This window comes from Chrysemys picta, chromosome 17 (genome assembly GCF_011386835.1).
Source record: "Chrysemys picta bellii isolate R12L10 chromosome 17, ASM1138683v2, whole genome shotgun sequence".
Taxonomy (NCBI): domain Eukaryota; kingdom Metazoa; phylum Chordata; order Testudines; family Emydidae; genus Chrysemys; species Chrysemys picta.
In genome coordinates, this window is record NC_088807.1 from 6,433,016 (window position 1) to 6,453,783 (window position 20,768).

At 65.2% G+C, this 20,768-nt stretch overlaps 1 protein-coding gene across 2 annotated transcripts in view; it reads left to right on the top strand.

Moving 5' to 3' along the window:
- The first annotated feature begins 285 nt into the window (after nt 1–285).
- EML2 (EMAP like 2) overlaps nt 286–20,768 on the top strand; it is a 42,264-nt gene continuing 21,781 nt past the window's right edge. Inside the window, exons 1-7 of one of the 2 annotated variants that reach the window (XM_065571689.1) lie at nt 286–402; nt 11,373–11,555; nt 12,483–12,615; nt 14,620–14,733; nt 19,323–19,351; nt 19,622–19,751; nt 20,535–20,684. In XM_065571689.1, the coding sequence (XP_065427761.1) occupies nt 336–402; nt 11,373–11,555; nt 12,483–12,615; nt 14,620–14,733; nt 19,323–19,351; nt 19,622–19,751; nt 20,535–20,684 (806 nt within the window). In that variant the 5' untranslated portion in view covers nt 286–335. Of the gene's footprint in view, nt 403–11,372; nt 11,556–12,482; nt 12,616–14,619; nt 14,734–17,132; nt 17,263–19,322; nt 19,352–19,621; nt 19,752–20,534; nt 20,685–20,768 lie in introns of those variants that run through there. The other variant, XM_065571690.1, reaches the window with a different exon arrangement.

Sequence of the window (20,768 nt, forward strand, 5' to 3'; positions counted from 1 at the left end):
CGGGGCTGGAGTGGGGGCGGAGCTGAGGGGGCGGGCCGCATGGGGGCAGGGGCGGAGGCAGAAGGGGGACTGAAGGGATGGGGCGGACTGCATGGGGGCTGAGGGAGGGGGCGGGGCGGGGGCAGAATGGGGGGCTGAGGGAGTGGGGCGCATTTCAGGGGGCGGAGCTAGAGAGGGGGCGGGGCGCTCCGCGATGTCTCCCCTTCCAGGCAGAGATGATGCAGGAGAAAGGCGGTTGCCATGGGAACGGGAGGCAGGGAGGGACCGGGAGGGAGGGAGGGAGGCGCGGGGCGGGGGGCAGCGGCCGGCGGGGCCGGGCCGGGCCGGGTGCGGGCATGGCCGAGCGGGCTCCGGGCTGCGCTGGCCCCTACGACACGGCCACGCTGCTCCAGTTCTGCAACGGTGAGTGAGCGCGATCCGGGCCCTGCTGCCAGCCTGCCCCTCACTGCCCCCAGCCGTGCCCGGCGCTACCCCCCTGCAGCCCCCCAGCCATGCCGGGCTGGCACCCAGCACCCCCTCCAGCTGTGCCCGGCGCTGGCACCCTGCAGCCCCGCAGCTGTGCCCAGCGCTGGCACCCAGCACCCTCTCCAGCCATGCCAGGGCTGGCACCCAGCACACCCTCCAGCTGTGCCCGGCGCTGACACCCAGCACCCTCTCCAGCTATGGCCGGCGCTGGCACCCAGCACCCCCCCCCCAGCTGTGCCCGGCGCTGACACCCAGCACCCCCTCCAGCTATGGCCGGCGCTGGCACCCAGTACCCCCCCCCCCAGCTGTGCCTGGGCTGGCCCCCTGCAGCCCCCCAGCCGTGCCCTGGGCTGGCCCCCTGCAGCCCCCCAGCTGTGCCCGGCACTGGCACCCAGCACGCCCTCCAGCCATGCCAGGGCTGGCACCCTTCTGCTCTGCTGTGGGTGCAGGTCATGGAGCACAGATCCATCCGCCTGGAGCTGTGAGTCCCCCCATCACCCCACGGGTGCTCCGGGGGGCCAGTGTTGCCCTGCGTGTGGGGGTCGTGCTGGGTCACAGAGGAGGCAGGTTTATGGGGACGATGTGGCAGAATGGCATTTGGGCAGGATTCGCTCTCGGGCAGCACCCGAGCGGATTGCAGCGTGGGGCAGAAAGCTGCAGAGAAAGGGGCTTCTCTGTCAGTGGGTGCCCCTCAACCCTGACCTCCAGCCCCCTGCTATCCCAGCCCTGGGCTCCCTCCAACCTTCCCGCACACAGCTGTGCTGATGCCCCTCACTCCCGACCCCCACCCCCACTGCTGTTGCCGCCCGGGACCTCTCCTGCGCTGATCTCACATTGCCAATCCTGTCCGGATGCTGGATTGCTTTTGCTTAATGGCCAGAATAAACGTCCTGTGGGGGCTCGTCTGAGACCCACCAAACTCACTGCACGTGTGCCCTTCGCCAGCCTTTCCCCAGAACTCTGCGGATTGCAGCCACTCCTTTCCCCAGCAGGACTTGGGGCCCACGTCCAAGCAGCCTGGAAATTCCATCTGGCCCCGGCGCGATGGCGCGTGACCCTCAGTGCCTCCCCGTTGGGTGCAGTGGGGGCTCATCTGCTGCCAGCCCGAGATGCTGGGCACGGCCAGCCAGCCACTAGGTTCCTTCACATCCTGCTGAGGACAGTGTAACCTGGTTCCCCCAGATCCCGTTGCCGGGGTCCCAAGTGGCGGAGCTAGTGCTGCCAGGCACTGCCCCAGACTCCACTGTGAGTAGAATATTGCAATACCGCCCCGTTCGATGGCTTTTCTCAGCTTCCCCCATTTCTAAGCCCTTTACAGGCTGCAGTGTCTCTACAGAGATCCTTCCCCCGGCCTTGAGATGCAACCACCTCTGGGGTGGGGCATAGGGCTGTTTATACAGGGCTCCCTTGACTGGTGTTGAGATGCAGCCTCCTCTGGGGTGTGGCGTGGGGGCTGTTTATACAGGGGTCCTTTGCCAGACACTGAGATGCAGCTGCCTGTGGGGAGGGGAGGGGCACAGCGACCGTGTACACAGGGATTCCTCTCCTGAGGCTGGGTGGTCGCTGTTTCTGGGGTGGGGCGCACAAGCCATTTAACAGCCACCCTGCCCCGCTGCACAACAGGACAGGGCAGGAAGTGTAGAAGGGCCCCCCGTATCCAGTCCAAACTGCAGGGGGCTGGAATTTGATGAGGATCCTGGGGCGAAATCCTTAGTGACCTGTCCTGGCATCTTCAGACACCTCGAGCGTCCAGACCCTCCTCTGGAAGAAGGCATCTCCTGTAGCACAGCGCCCCCTGGTGCCACCCTGCGGTGATGCTCCAGGGGCAAGAGAAAAGGGGAGGCATGTGAGGGTGGGGCAAAAGAGGAGAGGGGTGAGGCAGGAGTATTTGCCCTGTGCTAGCTCTGGGGCTCTGTCTGCTCTCTGGTGGGGCCTAGGCACCTTGGCTTGATCCCCATGGCAACAAACCCAAAGTAGGGTCTACAGCAGGCCCTGGAGTAGGGGGCGGGCCCGGTCATGATATGACCCCCCCCTGATCCCAGTGTCTATAGGGCCAGCCCTGGTCCCTACAGGGAATTACCCGCACCCCCACTCCTGACAGTGATGCAGCCCATGGGGGTGCCCAGCGCAGGGCTCCCCCAGGGCTGGGGCTCCAGGCCTGGAGCCAGGATCGATGGGGGAAGGGCTCTGCTAGGTCCTGCTTCATTAGACTCTGGTGCTGCCCGTCTCCTTGGGGCACTGCCAGCCCCAGCAGTGGGGAGAGCAGGGGACGGAGGGGGGGCTATGGGGCTTGCTGAGGGGGCACCTCGGAGCTGCTCTATCCTTTACATGTTCCTTTACCGCGCTTGTCCCCACGGCATCTGCTCTGTGCAGGCCGCTCAGCGAAGGGCCCCTGGGACTGGGAGGTGGGAGGGCTGGGGTGGTCCTTAGTTCCTGGGGGACAGGCCCCCAAGGCTGCTCTGCTCCTGCACAGATGGGGGTGGGTCCCTCTGGACCAGAGGGGCTGGAGCTTTTGGGCTCTTGTAAACCCCGGGCACACGTCCCGGGGATCGGGAACAAGCCCTCATCCTCGTCTCCGGCCTGTGGGCAGCCAGTGTAGGGAAGCAGGGCAGGGCGATGGGCTCACAGCAGCCCGGGTCACTGAGGAGACACCGCCACGTTCTTGACTAGCTGGGGAGCTGACGGGTCCGTGCCCAGGCCTAGGGCATTGCTGTGCCCGGCTGGGAGGGGAGGGAGTGCCCCTCACCAATGCCACTCTCTGGGAGCGCCCCTCACCAATGCCACTCCCTGGGAGCCTGGCTTCAGCCTCCTGAACTACAGAGCAAACTGGCCGGGTGTGGGGGCACCTTTCCCCAGAGGAGACGGTTCTGGGGCTACCACCCCCCGGCTGGCACACATGGGGCCCCCCACCCCCTAGGCAGCAGTACAAGTGATCCCTGGCCCGGCTCCAGCACCCGGCTCTTAGTCCAGCTCTGCCCCTTCCCACTGCCAGGAACCAGCCACTCCCTCCTGGCACCTGGAGTGCCTGGCGCTCCCCTCCCCTGGTGCCAGGGCCACCAGTTCCCCTCCCTGCCCCCCCAGTGACAGCCCATTCCCCATCCTCTCTCATACCAACCCCTTCCTATGCCCTGGGCTGCCTGGCATCCCAGCCCCCAGTGCCAGGCCCCCTCCTCGGCCCCCCTGCAGCTGATTCCCCCCAGGGCAGGGCCAAGGTGGAGCCCAGCAGTGCCCAGCTCAGGCACTCTGGCTGCAGCGGGCGGGCAGTGCTGCCCCCAGCCCAGCCCCAGCTGTTCCCACGGGAGCGGTGCCAGCCAGAGAGGAGCGGGCGGCTGCCATTGGGCCGGCCGCCGGGATGCTGCAGGGAGGGCGGGCCGAGGAGTGAAATACGATTGCAGAGGAGCGAGCAGGCAGGGACAGAGGAACCGACACTGCAGAGGCTGGGAGCAGGGCTGGGGGCGGGCAGCGCAGGCAGGGCATGGGGCCCCCGGGTGGCTCCCAACACAACAGGTGGGTGCAGGGCCCCTATGCCCATCCCGGTGCCTGGCTCTGCAGAGATCTGCAGCATGTCAAGGGGGGCTCCCGGGGATGGGGGCCCTGGGGAGGGAGCATCTGTAGGGGATGGGGGGATGCCAGGCTCTAGCGGGCTCTGCCCAGTGGGTGGCAGTGGGGAGGGGGCACTGCAGCGGGGACGGGGAAGAAGCGGGGATGGTTCCGGCGCTGATGGGGACCTGTAAAGTTCTGCAGAGCCTGACCTTGCAGAGAGATGAACTGGTCTCTAGCCAGGCTGGGAGGTACCCCCCCCCCATTCCCTTCTCTCTCCCCCCCCCCCCCCCCGCATGCTCCAGGGCCCAGACCTACCCCCACTCAGGCAGGAAGGAAATGCCCCCCCCAACCAGGACCGGGGGCATGACTGGGCTAGTTGGGCCCATCGGTGTGACCCCGCTTGTCACCCATCTGCTCCCCTCGCATGCTCTGGGGGTGTCACACCTGGGGGCCAAAGTCACTGCAAGGAGGCGTCACAAGGACCCGGCTGCCCCGGCCTGGGGAGGCATCAGCATCTGATTTTGCTGATCTCAGCCAGGGCACCGGCCCCTGCAAGAGACAGATTCCCACCCCTGGGGCAGGATGAACCGGGATCATAGTCCCCTTACGTGAAATGGGCACAGCGGACCATGGGGGGTGGCTTGAGGATGGGCACGGCTGGTCGGGGGGCACTCAGGGATGGGCACGGCCAATCCAGGAGGGGGGACACTTGGGAGTGGAAATGGCCTGTGCTGGGGGGTGTCGAGGACAGGCATGGCCGGTCAGGGGGGTCGCTCGGGGACAGGCATGGCCAGGTGGTGGTGGGGGGTTGCACGAGGACAGGCATGGCAGGTCGGGGGGGTCGCTCGGGGACGGGCATGGGGGGGGTTAGCACTAGGACAGGCACAGTGGGTTGGGGGGAGTCGCTCAGGGACAGGCATGGCTCGTCGGAGGGGTGTTGGGGACAGGCAAGGCTGGCTCAGAGGATGCTCCCATCTAGGCTGGGCATTGCCCATGGGTGCTCCCCAGCTGAGTATCTGGGGGTCTCCCGGGGGGTTTCTGTGTCTGTCTGTCTCAGGGTGGCAGATCTTGCGGGACAGTTTCAGCTTTGTGCCCCCCTGCAGCATCTGGCCCCTCCCAGCATGGAGGTCCCAGGTGCAGGGAGGCCGCTTTCTGCCCGGCCTGTGGGCCCTAGGGCTGGGGTCCCCGTGCAGGGTGAGCGATGAGTGTGGGGCCAGAGCAACCTCAAGTCGGCAGGGAGGGGCTGGCACTTCCCACTGAGCAGCAGGATTCTGGCAGGCGAAGGGCAGGTGACGGGATTATTTCTTGTCCCATGCCAGGTGGGGAGAGGGACAGATGGTGTCTCCCCCACAAGGCCAAACCCCTCCCCACGGGGCCATGGAGACGCTCCAGGAGCAGGGGTGACTACAGCTGCTTTCCCTTTAAGGGGAGGGGGGCAACCTGGCTGCAAAGGGCAGGGTCCTGGTACACGCGGGGTGAGGGGAGTCAGTGGATGGGGGGTGTAAAGCCCATGGGGGTGGTGTTTAGAAAGTGAAACCTAGGCTGAATATCAGGTCAAACCGAAATAGCTCATGGGGAGAGGATGGGGGCCCGGTGGATCTGGCCTAGAATTGCCCCCATAGAAGGTGCCAGGCCGGCCAGGGAGGGTACAATCGGGGCTTTCCGTTCCCAGGGCAGGGTTGGGATCCATGGGGCAGCAGGGGGTTATAGTTGGGGGCGGGGAGGCGACTCCTCTCTTCCCATTTTGGGCCAAGTGGAGGGGACTTAAAACTTGGTGAGGGGGAGGAGATGAATTCCTCATCCGACCCCCAGCAAGATCTGCCTGTAGCCAGCTGTTGCCTCCCCTCCATCTGCCAGTGCATCCTGCACTGACAAACTAACCCTCTAAACTGGTGCGTCTGCAGTGAAATAACTACCAACAACCATTCACGTGTCATCAGCAGGTTTCAGAGTTAACGCCCAATTGAACTGAATGGGGGCAGGTCGCCTGCTCAGAGCTGTCATTCCAGGCTGGGCAGAGGCTGCTGCGGGGGTCACGTCCCCTTTGCAGCCACGGAGAGAGCAGGTGTTTCCCTAGAACAGGTAGCGGGGATCCGAATCCCGACTGAGAACCGAGATTGTGAATGAAGGGCCGAGGCTCCTCCCTCTGCGATGGGCACCATGTCGTGCTGCACACCTGGCAGCCGCTATCCAATGGGATCTCAGAGCACTTCGTATGCTACACAGCCCTACAGCACGGCAGGAGCGGCGCCAGGGTTTTTGCCGCTCTAGGCGGGGGTCCTTCTGCGCTCCCGGTCTTCGGGGCACTTCGGCGGCGGGTCCCGGAGCGCGGAAGGATCCCCCGCCGCAGAATTGCTGCCCCCCAAATCCTGCCACCCTAGGCGACCGCCTAGGTGACCTAAATGGAAGCACCGGCCCTGCAGCACGGCCCCCTCTGGGGGGCAGCAGGATAGGTGACAGCCAGGGGGTGAGTCTTATCCAAACAACCTCTGTCTGTCCACCCCTCTGCAGCATCCATCCGTCCCTGCGAGCTCTCCCACCATCCCTCAGTACCTTCCCCCATCTCCCTTTCTGGGTGGGCCTGTCACACACTCACCTCGAGCCACCAGGGGGTCCTGCTGCTGCTCCAGCCACGGGGAACAGCTGGGACCTGGCTGCACCAGCTGATGGGCTCATAGCAGAATGCTGGGCCCCCAAGACGGGGAGCAGCTGGTAGGGGTCTGTGCCCGGACCGGCCATTAGCTCCTCTGCCCCAGGCCTTGGGGCAGGACAGAATCATAGAAATGTGGGACTGGAAGGGCCCTCCAGAGATCACCAGCCCCCTGGAGCAAGTCACCCTAGACCAGCCCTGGCAGGGGTCAGTGCGAACTGGTCTTAAAAACCTCCAGTGACAGGGATCCCCCCGCCTCCCTCGGGGTCCGTGCCAGAGATGAACTCCCCTGAGTGTTTGTGCTAATCTCTACCGTAGAGCCCCCATGCTGCAGCGTAAGCCCATTGCTGCTTGCCCTACCTTCGGTGGGCATGGCGAACAATCGATCCTCATCCGCTCTATAACAGCCCTAAAGGGCAGCATCCAGAGCTGGGCCCAGCCCTCCAGCTGAGCCCTCCCCAGGGACAATTACGGGCAGTCCTCGGGCTTACGGCACAATTGGTTCCTTACAATTGCATCGTAAGTCTTGGATTCACCAAGGGCAAGTCATGCCTGACCAACCTGATTGCCTTCTACGATGAGGTAACTGGTTCTGTGGATAGGGGGAAAGCAGTGGATGTGAGATATCTTGACTTTAGCAAAGCTTTTGATACGGTCTCCCACAGTATTCTTGCCAGCAAGTTAAAGAAGTATGGATTGGATGAATGGACTATAAGGTGGCTAGAAAGCTGGCTAGATTGTCGAGCTCAATGGGTAGTGATCAACGGCTTGATGTCTAGTTGGCAGCCGGTATCAAGCGGAGTGTCCCAGGGGTCGGTCCTGGGGCCGGTTTTGTTCAACATCTTTATCTATGATGTGGATGATGGGATGGATTGCACCCTCAGCAAGTTCGCAGATGACACTAAGCTGGGGGGAGAGGTAGATACGCTGGAGGTTAGGGATAGGGTCCAGAGTGACCTAGACAAATTGGAGGATTGGGCCAAAAGAAATCTGATGAAGTTCAACAAGGACGTGTGCAGAGTCCTGCACTTAGGACGGAAGAATCCCATGAACCGCTACAGGCTGGGGACCGACTGGCTAAGCAGCAGTTCTGCAGAAAAGGACCTGGGGATTACAGTGAATGAGAAGCTGGATATGAGTCAACAGTGTGCTCTTGTTGCCAAGAAGGCCAACAGCATATTGGGCTGTATTACTAGGAGCATTGCCAGCCGATCGAGGGAAGTGATTATTCCCCTCTATTCGGCACTGGTGAGGCCACACCTGGAGTATTGCTTCCAGTTTTGGTCCCCCCGCTACAGAAGGGATGTGGACAAATTGGAGAGTCCAGAGGAGGGCAAAGAAAATGATTAGGTGGCTGGGACACATGATTTATGAGGAGAGGCCGAGGGAACTGGGGTTATTTAGTTTGCAGAAGAGAAGAGTGAGGGGGGATTTGATAGCAGACTTCAACTACCTGAAGGGGGTTTCCAAAGAGGATGGAGCTGGGCTGTTCTCAGTGGTGGCAGATGACAGAACAAGGAGCAATGGTCCAGAGTTACAGTGTGGGAGGTTTAGGTTGGATATTAGAAAAACTTTTTCACTAGGAGGGTGGTGAAGCACTGGAATGGGTTACCGAGGGAGGTGGTGGAATCTCCTTCCTTAGAGGTTTTTAAGGCCTGGCTTGACAAAGCCCTGGCTGGGATGATTTACCTGCTGTTGGTCCTGCTTTGAGCAGGGGGTTGGACTAGATGGCCTCCTGAGGTCTCTTCCAACCCTGATATTCTATGATTCTATAAGTCGGAACGTCGGACTCCATTGCAGGACCGAGTGTCGTAACTTGAAACCTATCGTCATAAGTCGAATCAGGGTGTCACTGTAGAAGCGTCGTAAGTGCCATTCGTCATAACTTGAACGTCGTAAAGTCGAGGACTACCTGTACCTCCCGTGTCTTACCTGCACTCCTAGCAGCACACCCAGAGTGAGACTGGCCCTGTCTGCAGTTGCATCCCATTGTTAGCTCATATTTACGTTGTGATCCACTAGAAGCCGGAGCCTGTCCAGCAGCTCTGCCACCCACCCAGCCAGGCCCCACTCTGTCCCTGGGCGTTGGAGTTTTCCTTCCTAAGGGAAGTGCTTGGCACTTGTCTGTATTGAATTTCATCTCGTTCATTTCAGACTGGTTCACCCCTTCCACCACCGCTGCCCCACAGGCCCGGGCAAGAGCGCCCCCTCCACTGCCCCTGCTCATCCCCTGCATCCCCCGGGGCCCGAACATTGCCTCCTCTCCCCCAGAGCAGAATTGCCCCCTCCATCCCCACCCAGGGCAGGATCGCCCCCTCCATCCCCTGGGGCAGAATCGCCCCCTCCATCCCCGGGGACAGGATCAGCCCCTCCATCCCCCAGGGCAGAATTGCCCCCTCCATCCCCGGGGACAGGGTCAGCCCCTCCAGCCCAATCCCCAGGACTCTGCCCTCTCTGGTTGTCCGTTCCCCCAGCTCTAGCCCTTCCCTCCTCAGGGCTGGGGGACAATGCCCCTGCTGGATCCATCTCATGCAGCCTCGATTTTCCCTGCCAACCTCTTCCCTCCAGTCCCCCCTTCCATGCCTCCCTCTCCCCCCATGGGGTTCACTCCCTTCACAGGCATGCCGCGTTTGCCGATCAAGACAGATTCCCCCATCTCAGCTGGGGTCTCCGCGGGGCCGAGTTGAGGGGCTGCACCCCCCTGCACGCTCCTTTCAACACCTCCCCCGCTGCCCAGATCCCCAGAGTTGCCACGTTTGGGGTGCCTGTGCCAATTATGTAATGATCTAATTTACATATAACTGTAAAGGCGAGTGTCCGTGAAGGGCATCGCCTTGAGAGTGAACCCCTCTGTCTAGCCACAGGGCAGCAGCTGGGTGAGCTTCCCCCTCCCCCAGCCCTGCCAGCACCCCTGTTCTGGGGGGGATCGGGGGCAGTCCTCTGGGCATGACAGAGGCAGGTTACTCCCCATGGCCACGGCATCTCCCAGCTTCTCTGCAGAATTGTAATCATGTGATGTGGAACTGCCCAAACTCATCTCACCCAGAGCTTCCCCCATTAGCAGCCTTCAGTCCCTGCGCAGCTGGGCTGGACCCACCCTGGGGCACTGCGGGCGAAAGGCTCTGTGGCTCATCAGCGCTGCCTTGTGGCAGCCAGTCCCGGGTGCTAACAGGCCACCTTGGGGAAGGGGGCTGCTCTCTGCGGAAGTGCAGCTAGGAAATCCCGCGCTGCCCTTCCCAGGGCGCCTCACGGCGGCATCGCTGGGAGGCGGCAAAGGATCCTTGGGCACGCCCACCCCCCTGGCAAAGGGCTGGCTCCCGTTAGCCGAATGCCGCCAGCACCAACTAAACCAACACAGGGCAGCCTGCATCCTTGGTCGGGGCATCAGCAAGTCCAGGCCCCTCCCTTCAGCTCCAAGGCATTTTGCTCCAGCCCGGGGCATCTTGCAGACTTGAACCCCTGACCCACAGCTAGACCACTTTGTTCTCAGCTCTAGAAGCGGCCAGCCAGCTGTCAGCCCTAGAATCATAGAGTATCAGGGTTGGAAGGGACCTCAGGAGGTCATCTAGTCCAACCCCCTGCTCAAAGCAGGTCCAACCCCAACTAAATCAACTAAATCTTCCCAGCCTTCAGAGGGGCAGCCCAAAGAGGGAGGGCCAGCATGCCCATCACTCCCCATTTATCCACCTGTTTGTGCACTAACACTGCAGTGTTGGGTGGCAGGACTCCTGGGTTCTGTTCCTGGCACTGGGGGCAGAATATAGTCTAGCGGTTAGAGTGGGGCTGGCTGGGAGTCAGGACTCCTGGGTTCTATCCACAGCTCTGGGAAGGGAGTGGGGTCTAGTGGGTTAAGGCAGGGGGCTGGGAGTCAGGACTCCTGGGTTCTTTGCCTGGCTCTGGGAGGGGATTGGGGTCTGGTGGTTACAGCAGGGGGCTGGGAGTCAGGACTCCTGGGTTCTACCTCTGGCTCTGGGAGGAGTGTGGGGTCTAGTGGTTAGAGACAGCACAGCCAAGTGTAACAATGCCTGTCTGGATTATCTGCAGGGGGTTGGACATGGGCTCTCTGTACCTGAAAGCCTGAGCGTCTACCCCTCCCACTAGGACGATGCCGGTTAGTGCGGAGGCCGGCGCAGCCTCAGGAACCGTGTTAGCGGGGGTTACACCAGCACAGCTTTGCATGGTCTTTTCTGCGAGGCAAAACAGCGGAGACTTCGGCCTGTTGAATTCAGGGTCTGTTCCCAGCTCTGCCTGCTGCGACCCTGGCTATCCTCTCGCTTACCTTGGCTGTGCGGGAGGGGTCGCTGCCTGCACTAAGGCCGGGTGGGGAGGTGGGGGCCGGGGGGTCCAGTTAATAAGGGTGAGGCAGTGCACAGAATATGAGGAGCTGGGATCAGAGACCCCACTGGCAGCTCAGTGCCCCTCCCCGGGCCGCAGGGCTCCCTTGTGTCCAGCCTGTGTCATGTTTTACCAGGCCCGTGCGACAGGCTGGGGCACAGCTTGGGCTCCTGGGCCCCACCTCTGAGCCAGCAGCTCCTCTCACTCTCGCATCAGCTGAGAGTCTGAGCTCCTCCCCCCACCCCTGCTTCCAGGGCATTGATGACGACGTTATGCTGTGGGTGGGGATCCCAGGAGGGCGTTTCTGTTGGGGGGAGCAGGAGGGACCCAGATCCCAGGGCAGCGGCTCATTCGTCCCTCTGATTGCCCCCCCCCCCAGATGATAACCTGTCAGGCACCAGCGGGATGGAGGTGGACGACCGCATCTCGTACCTGGAGCAGCGGCTGCAGCTGCAGGAAGACGAGATCCAGGTGCTGAAGGCGGCGCTGGCCGACGTGCTGCGGCGCTTGAGCGCCTGTGAAGAGACCGGACTCAGCCTGCAGAGGAAGGGGCCCACAAAAGGTACCGGGCTCCAGAGCTCCTCCCTCCGGGCCGCTCAGCCCACACCCTGGGTGCTCTCTTCCTAGAGAGCTCCTCTTGCTTCCCTTGGATCCAGTCACCTGCTTCACCGAGCCTGTTCCAAGCAGGATCAGCACCCTCGTCCCCATTTGAAGCTATCCCTGACGTGGGGAACATCCGGCAGCCCCTGCACCGGCTCAGCTGCCCCACATGTTCGGCTCAGACTGAGAGCCCCAAGGGGGCTGGGTCAGGCCAGGCGAGCCGCCTGCCCACACAGCACTGCAGGCCCAGGGCCCACCCTGCCACCTATGCAGCGGCCCCCTTCCCCATCAGCAGCTCTGAAAGGAGCCGTCCTCGATGCCAGGGCAGAGCCAGGAGGGCTGGGTGGTTACCCCGGCGCCTGGAGGGAGGGGCTGAGCCCCACCTTGAGGAGTGAGGGGAAGGGCTGAGCCCCACGGAGCCCCCTGGGGCCCGGACAAAGGTGCGTGCCCTCCCTCACACCTCAGATCCACAGGCAGACCCGGAGGGCGGCTCTGACAGCCCCACAGCTGGTGGTAGCCCCCCGCTCCCGAGGTCCCAGCCTGGACCCCTCCTGCTGTAGAAGGAGGAAGGGCTCCTTGTGCTGCCTTCGCTCCCCACACCTAGCACCCTGGGGCTGAGGCCATGCTGGCAGTGGGGGGGGGGGCTGTCGGGTGAGCCCAGCCAAGTGTCTCCCATCACAGCCTGTGGGGCTGAGCCAGCAGGGAGGGGCCAGCCCCCCAGGGAGCCCGGGGCGGAAGCAGGGCCACCTCCTGGGGGTCCCTTCCCACCCCTCCGCCATTGGGAACAACGGAGGCTGCGGAAAGAGCTCCCCGGCAGTCGGGGGGCCGGCGGGGCTGAGGCTCTGAGCAGTGACCCCCCACCCCCCACTCTGTCTCCCCACCCCCGCAGTGTGCCAGCTGCTCAAGTGGCTGCCCTCCAAGCCCACCCTCAGCAACGGGATCCTGCCGCAGAAGAGATCCGGGGGCTACTCCACCTCCCCGTCGTCCCCCAAGAGAGAGCCGGCCCACGGTGCCGCGAGGAGGTAGGCGCTGGGCCCAGCCCACCCTGCGCTGGAGGGTGGGGGGCTGAGACGCAGGATGGCTGCTGGGGCGGAAGTCACGCTCCCCTCCTGGACTGGGAGGCCCCTTGGGACACTGGGCAGCTGGGGAAGGGGGAGCTGTAGTACAGCCCCAGAGATGGGGGCTAGGGGCAGGGCTAGGGGCTCGAGTATGGACCAGTGGGCAGTGCTACAGGGCTGTGGTACAACATGGGGCAGGGTTTAGGAGCTGCCGTGTGACCCAGTGGGCGGGGCTAGGGGGCTGCAGCGTGGCGCAGTGGGCAGGGCTAGGGGCTGCAGCATGGCCCAGTGTGTGGGGCTAGGGGCTGCGCATGGCCCAGTGGGCGGGGCTTGGGGCTGCAGCATGGTCCAGTGGTCAGGGGTAGGGGGCTGCAGCGTGGCCCAGTGGGCGGGGGTAGGGGGCTGCAGCATGGCCAGTGGGTGGAGCTGGGGGCTGCAGCGTGGCCCAGTAGGCGGGGCTGGGGGTTACAGCGTGGCCCATTGGTTGGAACTGGGGGCTGGAGCGTGGCCCAGTGGTCAGGGGTAAGGGGTTACAGCGTGGCCCAGTGGGCGGGGCTGGGGGCTGCAGCGTGGCCCAGTGGGCGGGGCTGGGGGCTGGAGCATGGCCCAGTGGTCAGGGGTAGGGGGTTACAGCGTGGCCCAGTGGGCGGGGCTGGGGGCTGCAGTATAGGTGCTGGGGTTTGGCTGGGCAGATGAGGGCTCAGACACTGGGAGCACCCAACGGCTGTGGGGGGAAGATGCTGTTGGCAGGTCTCCCCGTCTCGCCAGACCCATCCTGCATCGCTCCCCTGGGAGCAGCAGCAGCAGGGCTGGGCCAGCCGCTAACGGGCCTAGAACCGACCGAGCAGCTCCAGGCGCCCAGGCCCGTGAGCGGTGCTGCAGCAAGCGGGGGGCGACAACCCCAGCTGGCATCCTGTCCTGCTCCCACTGGGGTGAGCAGCGCCGATCCGCCCCCCCCCCCCCCCAAGTTGGTGGGGGCAGGATTGGGTCCCAAATCCTCCACAGCAACAGCTGCTCCTGCTGCTCTCTCCCAGCACAGCCGGCGTGCGAGTCCCTGAGGGCCAGATCCTGTGTGACCCTGGCTGGGCCTGCGTTTCCCCGTGCTCTCCGTCTCAGCCCCAGCCCCAGGTGGGAGGGAAATTAGGTTTCACCGGCTTCCCCGTCCCCGCTACCCAGCGCCCGGTACTCCGGGGGTTAATGCCGCCTGGCGCCAGCCGGCTGCTTGGGGGCTCTTCACTCACAAAGGGCTGCCGAGCGGGGGTGCACGTGTCGGATGCTGGGGTGTAGCTGGGACCCAGGCAGGCACAGGGGGCGCTGGGTGCCTGTATACGTACAGCATGGGGGGGCTGTAGCAGCTTTGGAGGGTCTGTATCTCTGCAGTGTGTGTCTGGGGACCTGGGCTGGGGCTGTCTGTGTGTCCGTGTGTCCGGCCCGTGTTGGGGGGGGCAGGTTGCTGTGTGGGCTCTGGGGTCGTGTGTAGCTGGGGAGGGGGGGGTGTCTCCGTCTGTCAGCGCTGACGTGCCCAGGCCCCCCGTCGCTGTGGCATGGCTTCCGTCGCACCCCCCGGGGCCAGCAGCCTCGGGCTCACGTCCTGCTTCGTGCCGCCTGCTCTCCTGCTGCACCCACTGCTCCTCCATCACTCCTGGGGGGTGGGAGGGTCCCACCATGGACCCTGCTGCCTGGTCACACACAGACGGGGCGGCGCCTTCACAGATGTAATGGGGGGGCAGGGGAGTGGTGCACTGGGAAATTAAATGCCCAGCTTGACCCTCTGTGCAACCCCCCAGCAATGACACGGGGCTCCGGCCCCATCCCGGTACTCAGCCCACCCCTCACCCCTCCTGTTCCACTCGCTCCCCCCACCGTGCCTCTTGCACGCTCATATCCTGTGCCCCCTGCTGTCTGGCTGGCTGCCCCCCACCCCCTGGCTGGCCCCCTTCTGGCTGGCTGATGCTCTCTCTCCTGCAGCGGGCACAGGTGCCCCTCCCTGGAGCGGCCGGCCGCGCTCAGACGCGACTGTTTCAGAGAGCAGAGGAGCCGCACCACCTCGTCCAGCAGCTCCTGCAGCGGGCAGCGTGAAGGGTACGTGTCTCAGACCCCACCCTTCCTCCTGCACCCCTGCCGCACCCCCCTCCACCAGGCTCCTACCCGTGCTCTGAGCCCTGCGTCCTCCTTGCTATTGGCGGCAGTGCCGGCTGGGCTTCCTCCTGGCCGCGCTAGGACCTGGCTGTGCCATGGCGCTGCGCCCAAGGAACCGCCGGCGCTGCTGGACCATGCGGCGGGAACCAAACCTGCGACCTCAGGATCTGACGGCTTGAGGCCCTGCGCCGGAGCTACAGGATCGGGCCCCAGTGTGGCCAGACACGGATTGCGGCCACTAGAGGGCGCCAAGCCGCGCTGCACTAGCCCTGATGCCCAGAGAGACCCTTTGGGGACAGCCCCCCCCCATCCTGCTGCAGGGCCCCCTGCCCCTTCCTAGGGCTCCCAGAGGGCACTAGCCTGTCCCTGGAAGCGGTTCAGTGGCAAGTGGGTGGTTCAGTCAGGCCTGTCTCCCAGAGCCCCCCGGTGGGGCTGGGATGGGGCACTGGGCAGGCCAGGCTGCACTGGGGCAGGCTCCAGTACAGGGTGGGCAGCCAGCCAGTCACCAAGTGGCACCCAGGCCGTCCAGCAGGGCTGTGAGCGGTCGGAGAGGGAGAGCCCCAGGCCAGGCCCGCGGCTCGGAGCCAGGCTCTAGGGTGGAACTGGGGTTGGGAGCCAGGCCCCGCCTGAGCTCGGGATACTGGGGTGGGCCAGGCTCAGAGGGATGGGCCCTGGGGCAACCCAGCCAGACGGGGTTGAGAGAAACCGCTCCCGGGACTCTGTGAAGCCCCCCGAGCTGGGGCAGTCCAGGGGGGCGGCTGGGACCCAGTGCCAGGTTGGCTCTGGTGTTCGTGTTGGGGGGCAGGTTCAGGGCATAATGTGCGGGTGGGGTACCAGGCCCCACCATCAGACTGGGGGAGCTCAGCATTGAGGTGGCTCTGGGGATGCTGGGGTGCGTTGGGGTTCAGGCCCCAGTGTGACTCTGGGGGAGTTGGAGGCATGGTGGCAGGGGCCCTTTGTGGGGGTTAGGAGGGGCCTAAGGGTGCTCAGTGGGTTGGGGGTCCAGCCCTTGGGTGACTTAAGGCTGAGGGGAGCTGGGGGCCCTGGGAGTTGGGTGGTCCAGCACCGGAGGTGTCTAGAAAGGGTATCTGAAGGTGCTGGGGACCTAGCATTGGAGGGTTTCTGGGAGGGGTGATTCAGGGATGGGGGGTTGAGGGTGAGCCAGGAAGACTTGGCACTGGGGGGTTGGCCCTAGGGATGTCTGAAGGCCTGGGGGTGACTCATGGGTGTGGGGGGCCTGACACTGTGTGGCTGGGGGCCTGGGAACCTGGCACTACAGGAGGGACAGGAAGGTGGGGCCCAGCACTGGGGGGTTGCTGCTAGGAGTGTCCAGAGAAGTAGGGAGGGTCTGGGGGTCACTGGCAATGTGGGCAGGCCGGCACTATGGGAGGGGCAGGGGTGCATGTTTGGGAGGGGGTCAGGATTCCTTGGGGAGCAGAATCCCTGGCATTAGAGGGCTAGCACTTGGGGTGACTCAGGCCGGCACTGGGGGGCTGGCACTGGGGGTGACCTGGAGCGTGGGGATCGGGCACGGGGGGAGGCCTGGGGTGACACAGGAAGCAGAGGATCTGAAAACTGGGGGTGATTCAGGACATGGGGGTCCAGCACTGGAGGGCTGGCACTGGAGGCTGGGGGTGACTTCATGTGGGGGGGGGCTGGCACTGGGGGTGACTAAGTCCGGGCATGGGGGTCCAGGACTGGTGGTGAGTCAGGGGCCAGGTGCTGGGGCACTGGGGTTGTGAGGGGCCAGGCACTGGTGTACTGGGGTTGTGAGGGGCTGGGGCTGATTCTGGATCTGGGCACTGGAAGTGGGGGGGAGAGGTGTGTGTGGGGGGGTTGGGTGCTGGTGGTGACTCAGGATCCGGGCACTGGGGAGGACTGAGGGACTGGGAGGCCGAGCACTGGGGGGGACCAGGGGATTGGGGGGGACCTGCGGGCTGGGGGAGGACTTGGGGTCCAGGTGCTGCGGGGGAGTGCAGGATCCAGGAACTGGGGGGGACCCAGGCGCTGGGTGCTAGGGAGGGCTGGGGGGCGAGGGGGGACTGGGACTCTGGGAGGCCAGGTACTGGGGGAACTCGGGGCCCTGGTACTGGGGAGGGGGGGACTGGGAGGCCAGGCGCTGGAGAGGACGGATTTGGATGGGACCCGGGTGCTGGGGGGGGGGCTGGTGCTGGGGGGACTCGGGGACCCGGGTGCTGGCGGGACTCGGGGTCCCGGAGCTGGGGGGGGACCCGGGTGCTGGGGGGACTCGGGGTCCCGGCGCTGGGGGGAAGGGGGGGACTCATTCCGCCCTGCAGCCGGGCCGGGAGGAGGGACCGCGCCGGGGCTCCCGTCCAGCCTCCCGGGGGTGGAGCCGGACTCGGCCCGTCCGGGAAGCGCCGGGCCCGCAGCCCCGCCCCGCAGCCCGGGACCCCAGCACAGCGCAGCCGGCACCATGCGAAGGGCAGCGGCAGGGGCCGGGGCCAGCCCCAGGTAACCCCCCCGCCCCCCGCCTACCCGCGCTTCCTTGATGGGCCCCCGGGCTCGCCCTTTTCCCTGTCCCGGGCGGGGTCAGCCCCCCCGGGGTGCCGCTGCAGCCTGTAGGGAGCCACGTCCCCCCATCGTTGGAGTTCAGCCTCCTGTCCCCCCCCCCCGGGGTGCAGCGGGGTCTGGCCCCAATGCGTCTCTCCAGAGACTGCCGGGGTCGGGAGCGGTGCAGGGTGCCCAGGGGAAGTGGGGCAGGTGGGGAGGGGGGGCCTGGCTGAGAGAGCAGCAAGCTGGTGCAGCAGGGAAGGGCCGGCTGGTGCAATGGGGATCAGGGGGACAGGCTGATGGGATAGACTGGTGGGTGGGGCAGGCTGGTGCAGGGGGGGAGTTGATGATGTGGGGCAGTTGGGTGCAGTGGGGGAGGGGCTATGGGGCTGGCTGGCACAGTCAGGATCTTGGGGGCAGGCTGGTGGGGCAGAAGAGGGGCAATGACACAGGCTTGTGTAATGGGGATGGGGCAGGTGGTGCAACAGGGCGGGGGAGGGGCACTGGGACTGGAAGGTGCCAGGGGAAGGGGCTGGGCTGGGCTGGCTGGCGCAGTGGGGGAAGAGTTGTGGGGCTGGCTGGGGGAGGGGCAGGCTGACGCAGTGGGGGAAAGAGTTGTGGGGCTGGCTGGGGGAGGGGCAGGCTGACACAGTGGGGAAAGAGTTGTGGGGCTGGCTGGGGGAGGGGCAGGCTGGCACAGTGGGGAAAGAGTTGTGGGGCTGGCTGGGGAAGGAGGGAGGGGCAGGCTGGCACAGTGAGAAAGGGTTGTGGGGCTGGCTGGGGAAGGGGGAGGGGCTGTCTGGCGCAGTGGGGAAGAGTTGTGGGGCTGCCTGGAAAGGGGGGAGGGGCAGGCTAGCGCAGTGGGGGAAGAGTTGTGGGGCTGGCTGGGGAAGGGGGGAAGGGCAGGCTAGCGCAGTGTGGAAGAGTTGTGGGGCTGGCAGGGGAAGCGAGGAGGGGCAGGCTGGCGCAGTGGGGGAAGAGTTGTGGGGCTGGCTGGCACAGTGGGGAGGAGTTGTAGGGCTGCCTGGAAAGGGGGGAGGGGCAGGCTAGCGCAGTGGGGGAAGAGTTGTGGGGCTGGCCGGGGAAGGGGGGAGGGGCAGGCTGGCGCAGTGGGGGAAGAGTTGTGGGGCTGGCCGGGGAAGGGGGGAGGGGCAGGCTGGCGCAGTGGGGGAAGAGTTGTGGGGCTGGCAGGGGAAGGGGGGAGGGGCAGGCTAGCGCAGTGGGGAAGAGTTGTGGGGCTGGCAGGGGAAGGGGGGAGGGGCAGGCTAGCGCAGTGGGGAAGAGTTGTGGGGCTGGCCGGGGAAGGGGGGAGGGGCAGGCTGGCGCAGTGGGGGAAGAGTTGTGGGGCTGGCCGGGGAAGGGGGGAGGGGCAGGCTGGCGCAGTGGGGGAAGAGTTGTGGGGCTGGCCGGGGAAGGGGGGAGGGGCAGGCTGGCGCAGTGGGGGAAGAGTTGTGGGGCTGGCAGGGGAAGGGGGGAGGGGCAGGCTGGCGCAGTGGGGGAAGAGTTGTGGGGCTGGCTGGGGAAGGGGGGAGGGGCGGGCTGGCCCAGTGGGGAAGAGTTGTGGGGCTGGCTGGGGAAGGGGGGAGGGGCAGGCTGGCCCAGTGGGGGAAGAGTTGTGGGGCTGGCCGGGGAAGATAAAAGATAAAAGCTGCGGCAGATGGGCAGAACCGCCCTGTGCCCGGAGCCTTAACCCCTTCTCTGCTGGGAGTTTCCATCCTGGCCACAGGGGGGATGGGCGCGTCTGTGGGGCGGGGGAGGGATCTCTGGGACAGGCTAGCTGAGCCCCCTAGTAAGAGGGGGCCCCCCCACACTCTTGCATTGGCCACCAGAGGCCTGAGGGAGGTGGCCGTGGGTGTTTTGGGGCGTCCTGATCCCCAGCTCTGCTGGCCCCGAATGCAGAGGACATGGCCCACGCCAGGTTGGGGGTGGGGACGCCGCTCCCTGCTGGTGGGGGGAGGGGGTGGTGTCATGGGGTGCCAGTCAGGGTTCCTGGATGTAATATCTTCGGTTCTCGCCTGCAGCAAACCCAAGGAGGCCACCTTCAGCGCTGGTGAGTGGGTGCCCCGTGCACGCTGGGAAAGGGCTGGGCAGGGGGAGGCGGGGGGGGGAGTTATGGGGCAGCTGGGAGGGGGCAGGATGGGGAGGCCCCTGATGAACAGGTGTGGGGAGGAGATTGTGCCCTGGATTGTGTGGGACGGTGGGGAGCGGTGCGCAGGGGGCTGGCTGCAGGACGTGGGGGACAGGTAGATTGGTGCCGGGGGGCAGGGGCAGTGGCTCCCTCCCCGCCCCCCACGCCCCAACCAGCCCTGTCCTTACGCAGAGGATGGCTACGTGAAGATGTTCCTGCGGGGCCGTCCCGTCCCCATGTACGTCCCCGATGCCCTCGTCGCCACCTACAGCCTGGACACCAAGCTGGAGCTGCCACCCAAGAAGCTGAAGCTGGACTGGGTGTATCCGCCGCTTGCGAGCCCTGGCCCGCGGCTTGGGGGGCTGCCAGCCAGTGCCTCTGGCGGTGCCACCCCCCCACTACGGAAGGGTGGATTGGGCCCCATGGCTGGCTCCACGGGGGCGGGCGGGGGGAACAACCACAAGTTTGAAATGACATTTTTTTAAGCAAAACTTTTGTGATCCCTAGAGCCCTGTTTATACAGAAACGTTTGACTGGTTACACCAGTATAACCAGGGGCCACGTGCTTTGTGATGCCTGCCGGATAGCCCGGGGCGGCAAACAGAGTTTAACGATTGTCACTGGACTGGGAGCCAGGACTCCTGGGTTCTATCTCTGGCTCTGGGAGGGGAGTGGGGGCTAGTGGTTAGAGGGGGGGGGAGAGGGGGCTGGGAACCAGCACGCCTGGTTTTGTCCCTGGTTCTGGGAGGGGAGTGGGGGCTAGTGGTTAGAGCAGGGGGCTGGGAGCCAGGACTCCTGGTTCTATCCCTGGTTCTGGGAGGGGAGTGGGGGCTAGTGGTTAGAGCAGGGGGCTGGGAGCCAGGACTCCTGGTTCTATCCCTGGTTCTGGGAGGGGAGTGGGGGCTAGTGGTTAGAGCAGGGGGGCTGGGAGTCAGGACTCCTGGGTGACTGGGAAGGGGCATCACTTGGTGCCTCAGTTTCTTCCTCTCATGTAGTTGAGGGGGCTGCAGGGTTATTGGCCGCAGCCTGAAGATCCCAACGGTGCAGGGTGGGCAGAGGGGATGGGGAGCCACCTCCCCCTCTTTTCCTTGACCCGTCGCCCCAGCTACGGGTACCGGGGCCGCGACTGCCGGGCCAACCTCTTCCTGCTGCCCACGGGGGAGATCGTCTATTTCGTGGCAGCCGTGGCCGTGCTGTACAGCGTGGAGGAGCAGCGGCAGCGCCACTACCTGGGCCACAACGACGACATTAAGTGGTGAGGGGGGGCCCCCGGTGAGCCATTCCTTGGAGGGCCCCGGTGTGGGGATGTGCTGCGGGGGGGAGGTGTCACAGGCAGCAG